This window comes from Primulina huaijiensis, chromosome 2 (assembly GCF_012295235.1).
Source record: "Primulina huaijiensis isolate GDHJ02 chromosome 2, ASM1229523v2, whole genome shotgun sequence".
NCBI lineage: Eukaryota > Viridiplantae > Streptophyta > Magnoliopsida > Lamiales > Gesneriaceae > Primulina > Primulina huaijiensis.
In genome coordinates, this window is record NC_133307.1 from 3,908,644 (window position 1) to 3,918,574 (window position 9,931).

General features: G+C 34.5%; 1 protein-coding gene across 4 annotated transcripts; it reads right to left on the reverse strand.

Annotated features, from left to right (window-relative positions):
• Positions 1-4,055: 4,055 nt before the first annotated feature.
• Positions 4,056-9,708, reverse strand: LOC140964848 (protein NLP9). 4 transcript variants are annotated; one of them, XM_073424837.1, is made up of 6 exons: positions 9,691-9,708; positions 7,247-8,253; positions 7,024-7,068; positions 6,180-6,932; positions 5,616-5,739; positions 4,056-5,355 (listed from the first exon to the last, which is right to left on the reverse strand). In XM_073424837.1, the coding sequence occupies exons 2-6, from the start codon at positions 8,045-8,047 to the stop codon at positions 4,304-4,306; spliced, it is 2,775 nt and encodes a 924-aa protein (XP_073280938.1). In that variant the 5' UTR covers positions 8,048-8,253; positions 9,691-9,708; the 3' UTR covers positions 4,056-4,303. The 4 variants fall into 4 exon arrangements, with proteins under 4 accessions (XP_073280938.1, XP_073280929.1, XP_073280922.1 ...); XM_073424828.1 differs by lacking the exon at positions 9,691-9,708 and adding an exon at positions 8,666-8,766; XM_073424821.1 differs by lacking the exon at positions 9,691-9,708 and adding an exon at positions 8,642-8,766.
• Between the last annotated feature and the right edge of the window lie 223 nt (positions 9,709-9,931).

Sequence of the window (9,931 nt, forward strand, 5' to 3'; positions counted from 1 at the left end):
TTGGCAAATGATAGTCATTTGATCTACCCCGATGCTAATTTGTATGGTGCAATTACTTTTTTAATTCAACATATTTAAAAAATTATCGCACAAATAAAAACTCAACACGTAATAATCAATTATTAATATAACATAGATTTTGCGGGATATTTTTCCCCAAATCTTAGCCATGATACAATTATCTCTATTAATTATCAACATAAAAGACTAGGCCAACCAGAGAAACTCCCCACATAGCCTCAAATTTTATTAACAATATATACAAAATCTAAATTAACAATCTACTTGGTAAATTCTGATTCTAACTCATATTATTCGACTATATTTATTATTAATATTGAGTTAAAAAAAATTCCTCAACTCCAAAGACAATTATCCACAAAAAACGTAATTGTAAATGCATGCAACATATGCATAAATGTACTAGTTGTAAATCTATTATGTCTAATTTAGTGGTAGATATTCTTTTATAGTTTTATTTGTCTTGGAAAATCACGGGATAGAAATAGGTGAACCAAATTGCTACGAGAAAATAGTCGAGACAAGAGTTTGACTCTTTTTCCTTAAAACGATATTGCACTGCCCCGGTGCTCACGTTTATTGGTAATTTGTTTCTTAAGATACAACTACTACGGCTTCAAAATAGTAGCACTACAAATTTTAAAGCCACACAAACTTGAAAATGTTTAGAACGCTATCAAGATGGTATGTAAAATTTTCAATTTCAAATTCTAAACGTTAAACTTAAAAATCCAATTCAAAGAATTTAAATCTTGAAAAACTTGGATTTAAGCGCAAATGCTTAAAAAACACAAAACTAGAAGACAACTCTCAAATTTAATTACAAAATTCGAATTTAAGCGTATAAGCTTAGAAAATCCAAATTCAAGATTTTATATCTTGAAAATTTGAATTTAAGCGCTATGCTTAAAAATTCGCATGTAGAACTAAACTTAGAGAGAAATGAGAAGAAGAGAAATGGTGTGTGGATTGCAAATAAATGAAGTCATATTTATAGAGGATGAAAAACCTTCATAAAGTGATGCAACACTTCATAAAATGAATCTTTCGGCCANATACACACACACACACACACAGTCCTTTCGATTCAATATTTTCACTCGATAAAATTCGAACCAATTAATTTCTCATTCACCCTAGTTGGTAATCGAGAAATAATTTTGTTCGCAACGTAACTCGTTCGAATTATTTTATAGATTCTAAATGAGTACAAAACTCATTTTTTCTAACAATCTCCTACATGAATGAAAATTAATGCATGTGACTAAACTGACTCGGCAAATAGCATTCTAGTGAAAGATTATTACATCAGGATATGTAGCTTTTGAATTTGAACCTTCCTTAATAAGATATAATCGGATTTACTTGGCAATTAGTGGACGTGCTGCCTTGAACTATCCGTCATTTTATGTAAACCTAGACAATTATATTCACACAATAACATTTCTAGCATTTCATTAGGTTCTCACTGATGAGTCCATTTTGAACATGGACACCGCTTGGTTTCGCGAATGCTTTTCATCTTTGAAGCGACCACACTTCGCACTTATGTCAGTGATCTCCTAGGAGAGTATCCCACTATACTCCAACATACGTATTAATATATCTTATGAATCATTAAAGATAAAACCTAGCCTCTTACCCTTTTTTGAGCAACACCTCTTATCATAGAAATATGTCGGAGATTTTTCCAAGGTGTTTCTACCAATCTCATAAATTAGTTGTTCCTTTTGCACCTAGATCTTGAGATCTCCAGTCAATTAAGTTGGGTAACCACTACAAGATTTAATTTTAGGGTTTTAATCTCATTCCTCTTGATAGACAATTCATTTGATCTCTCGACATACTTTTTGTAAGTGGATCCGCAATATTCTCCTTTGATTTTACATAATCAATGGAGATAATGCCATTAGAGATCAATAGTCATATGGTATTATGTCTACGAGGAATGTGTCGAGACTTACCATTATATATATTGTTTTGTGCCCTTCCAATTGCTGATTGACTATCACAATGAATTATTATTGAAGGCACTGTCTTATTCCAATAAGAGATTTCTTCTAAGAAATTTCGAAGCCACTCGGCTTCTTCTCCAGCTTTGTCTAAAGCTATAAATTTCAATTCTATTGTGGACTGAGCGATGCAAGTTTTCTTAGAAAACTTCCATGATATACCCCCACCATCAATGGTAAATACGTAAACACTTGTGGAATCATTTGTGTTGGATATCCAATTTGCGTCACTATAACCTTCTAGGACCGCGTGATATCTCGTATATTGTAATCTATAATTTAATGTGTATCTTAAATAGTTAAGTACCCTTATTAATGCTGCCTTCCAATGATCATTATCAGGATTACATGTAAATATGCTGAGTTCGTTGACAACATAAGCAATATCTGGACGAGTGCAGTTCATGAGATACATCGGACTTCCTATGATCTTTGAATGCTCTAATTGAGATATGGGTTCGCCTTTATTTTTGAAAATATGCAAACTTGGATCTACGAGTGTTTTGATCAAGGACATATCATTCACATTATATTTTTCCAATATTTTCTCATGTAGTGGGAGCAATTAGCTGGTATATGGCAAATCCAGGATGAGAGCATTGGAGTACTGTTAAGAGGATCCTTAGATATATTAAGGGTACCTCAAATGCTGCATTATGTTATGGAGAATCATATTTTACACTGAGAGGCTATGTCGTTATAGATTATGCAGGTGATCTTGATAAGATGAAATATATTATTGGTTATGTGTTTATACTTGCAGGAGGAGCAATAAGTTGGGCTTCAAAAATGCAAACAGTTGTGAAGTTATCTACAATGGAGACAGAATACATGGAAGCCACTTAAACATGTAAGGAGGCAATATGGATTAAAAGGTTATCGGAGAAGAACGGACACCAACAAGATAAAGTTCTTTTGTTTTGTGACAATCAAGGTGCCTTGCATATCGCAAGGAATCCAGCTTTTCATTACAAGATCAAACACGTTGGAGTCCAATTTCACTTTGTTCGAGAAGTAGTTGAAGAAAGAAGTATGGATATGCAAAAGATCCATATAAAAGATAACATAGCTGATGTTCTGACCAAACCAGTGAACACGGATAAGTTTGAGTGGTGTAGATCCTCAAATGGCCTAGTAAAAACGTAAGCAGCGGGAAATGGCAAGATTGAAAAGATGTGTGGAGATGTGTTTGATTCTCAATCAAATCTTCAAGTGAGAGAAATATCGACAAGTGATTTAGTCAAAAAAAGTTGGCAGATATTTGTCAAATTCGGCTGTAAATTTGGCCGAACATCCCTTGAGTTTTTTTCTCTCATCTTATAGCATTTGAGTGCTTAGTTCTATAATATTTGTGATGTATTTGTTCTTCTGTATTAAGAGAGTGTGTCTTCTCTTTGGAAACACAGTGAGTGGTTGTACACCATAAAATATTATAGTAGAATTTTTTTCATCTTGTCTGTGGTTTTTATCCTAATAATTTTTAAGGGTTTTCTACGTAAATATCGATGTCCAGTTTTATAATTGACCAACATATTCCTCATNATATATATGAAGAATAACCACAAATTTTTTTGAGATCAAAATTTATGTTGTTGACAAATAGAATTGCATTTGAGGATTTTAAAATTAATACAGATTTTAAGACACAAGGAAAGTGATTATTACGATAATCTTGTTTATAAGAGGATTAAATAGATAATGTGGAGTGTTAATTAACATTTTACAGTGCAAATAAAACTTTATTTTTAAAAAATTAACTCAATTTAAGGTCAAATTACATTATAAGTATTTATAGGAGGCCGTTTTTAAAAATTAACTCTTAAAATAATGTATTTCTCATTTTCAAACGATCATGTCTCTTCAAACATAAAAAAATCATTAAAAAAATAGCACAAAAAAATCATATTTTAATTATTATTCTAAAAAGTTATCAAAAAATCTTTTTAAATAAATTTTAAATTTTTTAATTTTAATATGATCTCTGCAGTTTTATACAAAATTTATGTAACATAAAATAAAAAAAAAAATTTATGTACATGCACATATTGTGTATGAAGGAGTATTGTTCATTTTATGATAGAATATACATTTTTTTATAGGTATATATATAGATGGACATGGATATTTCACCTAAAGCAGATAACAGAAGCTACTATACAAAATGAGCTGCCTCACAGATACTCTGAGCGACTACATCCAACAGCATAGCTCAGCTAGAAACTGAACTTCGTACACGACTCAACATACAAATAATCGCGGAGGGGCCGACATTAGCTGCCGCCAAAGCTTCCCATGAAGGAAGTAGACGAATCACGAACCAAGAACTTCACGGTACGAGTGCCAAGAAAACTTAACATGTCAATGCATTCTTGAAAATCTGAATCATTCACCAGCATCACCCATTCCTCTTCATGGTCGAGATACCTGAGCTGGAATTCCCCCATCACCAGGTTGAACCTCTTTCCCACTTCTTCATGCAGTTCAAAACATCCAGATGCAGGCTCGAATTTAAACCGAATCATGTCGTCTTTGTAAATAGCTTTAACTGTGATTTTAGAGCCGCTGTCTCCACAACTTTCTTCAATGATCTTTTCAGGGGTTTTTTCACCAAAATTTCCCGAGCTAGTGGAACTGCCACTCATCATTGTTTTCGACCCGTTTGATGAGTCTGTCATGCCTGACAATTGGCTATGTTCATCTACCATAGCGTTGCCTTTGGACTCAGAGGTTTCGGGTTTCATGCAACTGAATTCTTGTTCCCATCTATCGCACACTTCTTTCGATAGGAAAGAATCTGCCGTACCCTTTGGAGAAGTCATCCATGGCATTGTACTTAGACTAGCAGGCCTTGATGTCCACGTATCTAACGCAGCTATTCTAGACTTATCTAAATTTTGGGTAAGAGGTTCTTCGGTTGTACACTCTCCCATTAAAGAACTTGCATAGAGAGCATTTAATTCTGCCAGCCAGTTCTCGTCTGTAAGACACTCTTCTTCAACTTTTACACTAGTATCCTCAGAGGTAATGAAAGATGTCAAGGGTTCCGGCATTGCGTTCGGGATAACTGATTCCGACTGCCCAGCAGAAATATTTTTACCAGTGAAGGGTAAACATTTTCCCATATCTATGTTTTTTGTCATAGAGCCGACAGATACAAGCACTCCTGTGGTTGCATCAAACTTCAAACCTCCTTCTAAACCTTGGACAGAGTCAAGCACGCTTTGTATTTTCTTCAAAGAACGGTTCACCTTATTTATCTTTCGAGATGGCCATCTCGCGATGCCATGTTGTCTACATATCCTTTTGAGAGTAGTGGGACAGACTACGGAAGGAAAATAAACCAAAAAATAAGGTCTGACAATTCAAAAATATACCTTATCTGGCATTTTTTGCTACTCATTTGAATGTCGTTTAAAAGGCCATGTGTTCGAAACAATACCAAATGATACAACCATTTTGAATAGGTAGTATAATGTCTTATGGGAAAAACATTGGATTCAAAAGTAAAATAACATGGTACCTCAAATTCGGCTCTTAAATGGCAGAATGAAACTAATTCTGAAAGTGAATAGAACAACTCACCACCAATACTCTTTGCAGCATCTTTAAGGCTCCCAGAGAAGTGTTGTTGTAGAACACTTAAACTGATGTGCTTCTCACCGGTGCTTCGTTTCTTCTCCATCAGTCGAATTGGTTCGAGCATCACCTAAAAAGGATTATAAGAAGTATCTCAATACCAATATCGGTTTAGAAAAGTAACCTCTGAGCTTAGGCATGCTAGTTGGCTTTAGTTATTCATGATATCACTTTGCAATCTAATTGTTTAGAACATTGCTCTAGATTTTCTCAACTAAACAGGAGAAAATGTTTTTAGTTTTACTCAAAATTTTCTTCAATTTCATTTCCAACCATATCACTGAACCATTTTCAACAGATCCTTAATGAGTTTACAATTGATAAATGCAAAAATCAGACTACAACATTGCATATACAGAAGTAAAATGGGATAAATATTCACGAGTATATAAAAAGAAACAGGATTCAAAATTTACTCGGGCTTGATCCTGACAAAACTCATCAGTTCCGACACAGGATATGTATTAGAAAGATTGAGACAAGTTCCTTTGAAGAAAGATTCTAAGGTACCTGCTTGGAAGGGTCGTTAGCTCCTATTTCTGCATTATTCGATTCAAATACATTTTGAGGTACCCTATCAACAGAATTTAAATTCCCAAGCGACTGCTGAACACTCATTGATAAAGCCATTACTCGTATATCTTTTATTTCTCCGTCTCGTACCCCAACCTTCAAATCCCCTTCCGGTCCAAGTAATTCAACTTCAGAAACAGTCTTCAAACTCTTGCACATCCTTTGCATGGTACTTGAAAGGTTATCCAGCAAGAGTTGTTGGTCTGTAGTCCCTTTAATGTCAACAGGTAGAAAGAATTCCAATACATAGTCATCATTACCAGTATGAGTACTTCTTAGTCTAATAGCAACAGCTGCGTTTAGGCCAAATTTACGGGCATGATGAACGAGTGGATACTCATTTATAAGGTAATCCTTGACATCCGGGTGAAAAACAGGGCGATTTGATTGAAGGGCTCTCCCTACTATCCCTTGACCTTCCTCGAGGTGATGCTCCGCGCATGAATTCAAAAATCCCTGCATGGATCTGTCATTCGCATAACAGACGGTGTCCTCAGCACACAAAATATATTTTTCGTATGGAATCATATTTTGTCCTGCACCTCGTACACGTAGTGTTTCAATACCAGCCTCTCTGGTGTAAATACAAGGAATCCAGGTTAACACCAGAGGCAAATGATGTGTGTGGCAGACAGAACGTAGAACATCAGTAATCTCCGCTAAGGCTAACTGTCGATTCTTTGAGAGAGACTGAAATAATAGGCTATGTTAGGAAGTAGATGATCATCATTACAATCATGGAATAAAGAGATGATAAAATAGGGAAAATAATTATACCAACCTGGGAACTAAGTCGAGGAGGAACACTGCTCCTTAAACTCACCACCTGAAAAATGTTGACACTTAGATATGAATATTATGAAATTGATTGCATTAAAAGTACAACTGATAACATTTTCAGGCCAAATCATGCTTTTGTGCATAGATAGTGCATAAATTATATCATTCTATAGGCAAGAAAACAGAACCTATCAGATCCTCTCTGGCTCATCGAAAAAACTAACCTTCAGAGCACGGCAAACATTTTCCATCTCTGAATCAAAATGGGGCTGCTCCTTCATCGTAACCAATTCTAGCACCGCGCAACACGGTCCTTCAAGGCAATCCTCTTCAAAAACAGGTAAAGCAATAGTTCCTCTCACTTTATGATCAGCAGCATATTGCACTCGCAAGTATTCGGCCTCACTATAGTACATAACATTTGAAGTCCACTCGGGGATCATAGAGGTAAAAACACGGCCAGGAAGTCCTGGAAAGAAACCCGGATTTGATTCCGCCGCGAAAGTAAATGACCTAGAGACATCACGATATCCAGACAGCTTTTCGTCAAGTAAATAAGGTTGTTCACGGGTACTCAAGATGTAGTGGTCACCGTTCTTCGATGGAACCCAAACTTGGGCCAAAATACCCTCACCAGACCACCCCTTAGCAAGAAGCACTGCTTGAATCATTTTCTCGGCCAGTGACAGCCTTGGAGGCCTCGGGATCGTAAAATGATCTACATTAGCCGATGCACGATTCGGATTAGATATTGCATCAACATCATCAACCGTTTGTGATCGAAACATCGTTTTAACTTCCCTAAAGAACAAATCAGCCTCCCTCGTGGTGATCATTCCACGTTCAACCCCATACAATTCCTCGAAAAGCCCCGAATTAAGAGGATCTACGACATCCGATAACGTGTTGGGGCCATCACAACATCCATCATATGCATCAAAATTCATCAACTCTGCAACGTTACCAAACGACTCCTCCAAATTCCAGACCTGCACACTGTTATCCAAGGATGCAGCACCATCCATCTGATAAAGTGCCCTTTTCTTGAATCTACTTCCTCACAGTTTCTACAAGATGATCCTACTTTATTCCTAATGATTAAAAAAATCCAAGTTATCCAATGATGCGGCAACTATACCATCCATCTGATAAAGTACACTTTTCTTGAATCTATTCCCCACTGATTCAGCACGTTCCCAGTGATCCTACTATATCCCAAATGATTAAAAACCTGCAACAAACATAACAAATATTACTAGTTTTCGTTCTTCTAGACATGCACACAGACACTAGCAAACAACTATTTATACAATAAGAGACATATTGAGTCATGGCATACGTAATTTTTTCCTCGTCTGATTCGGAGCTGACCACGAAGATTCAAAGATTTAGATTTCTCTAATGGAGGAAAGGCCAGAAACCTCAATCAACCCAAACAATGGATCTCCAACAAAATTCCAAGAATTTACCAATCAAACAACCAATAAAATCACAAAATGCTACAGAATACACAAACTCAAGCTAAGATTCACGGTATACTGATGGATTTATACTGTTACAAGAAAAAAAAATCATCTTTGTGTGGGTTGAATCAGAAAAGATCCCAGCTTTACTCCTACCCAAAATTACTTATAAGGCATTACATTTTCCAGAATCAGAAAAGAGCCCAGCTTTTCTCTATAGCAGTGAGCACCTTCCTGAATTGATTGGGGTAACACCGCTGGATGGATACATAATATATAATTCAAAATATATGCTTCGTAAAATCTAGCTTTTATGCATCTTTTTTTTAATAAAAAAAATACAGAAGCTGACAAATANAAATTCCAAATAAAAAAAAATTTCTTATCGCTTTTTCAAAAGTGGAAAAAAAATATTCAAAAGGTAATATTGAATAAAAACTTTTGGAAAGTCATTGTTTATGCACTTTTTTAAAAAGTTTCTTAATTAATCCGAATATTATTTTTTCGAAACACAAATTTTATTTATTTATTTTCGAAAGATGTGGGAAACTTTGTTTGATTCGCAATGAATTTTATTATCACATATTTTTTTCATCATATATACCTATCCAATCAAACTAAAAGTATATAAGCAATGATAAATTAATAAAATAAGTCGAACTCAAATTCGAGCTCAAGCATATATAAAACTTTAGTTTAAAATTTAAAAACTCGTGATAATTGAAAAATTATGCAGAAAAAAAAATTATAAACGAGCGACAACACAATCGAAGAGTAGAACTAATTTCTTGGAAGAAAATATTATTATTTTTGGATAACATTGGATATCACCTTAGCATATGCTTATTAGTCGTGATCGACATATTTTGGTAATTTAACAAATAAAATCATTTAATAATTATATTTCAAATTTAAATTCTTGTTATGAGAATTTAATTTTCTTCTTCTTCAAATGTAAGTATTTATCCCACTCGTCAAGTTTTAGTGTAATCATTTTCAATGTACGTCAGAGAAAAGTTAATCATCTTCAAGAGTCGATCCGACTCACATATATTATTAACCAATTTCTTTTTCCTTTTCATGGAATCGATCTTATAAACCGAAAATAGTAGATATAAATTGACCAACTAGTTTTGTTTTTAGTAAAAAAATATGTGGATGAAATTAGCAACAGAAGCATAAATAGAACAGGAGGAAGATCTCACCTTTCTTGAAAATTTGAATAGATCCGCAAGTGGTTGCAATAGAAGATTGTTGTCTGAGACTCATTGAGGAATCCCACAGCATGTTGTCTTTTACTGTGTTAAGATATATATAGACACACGCACATAAATAAATTTAAAAAATCTTGCGGGTTTTTCTCGTCTTTTCGAAACGTATGATATTTCATCTTAAAATATTTCCAACTATTAATATGTTGATATCTATAATATATATATTATATAT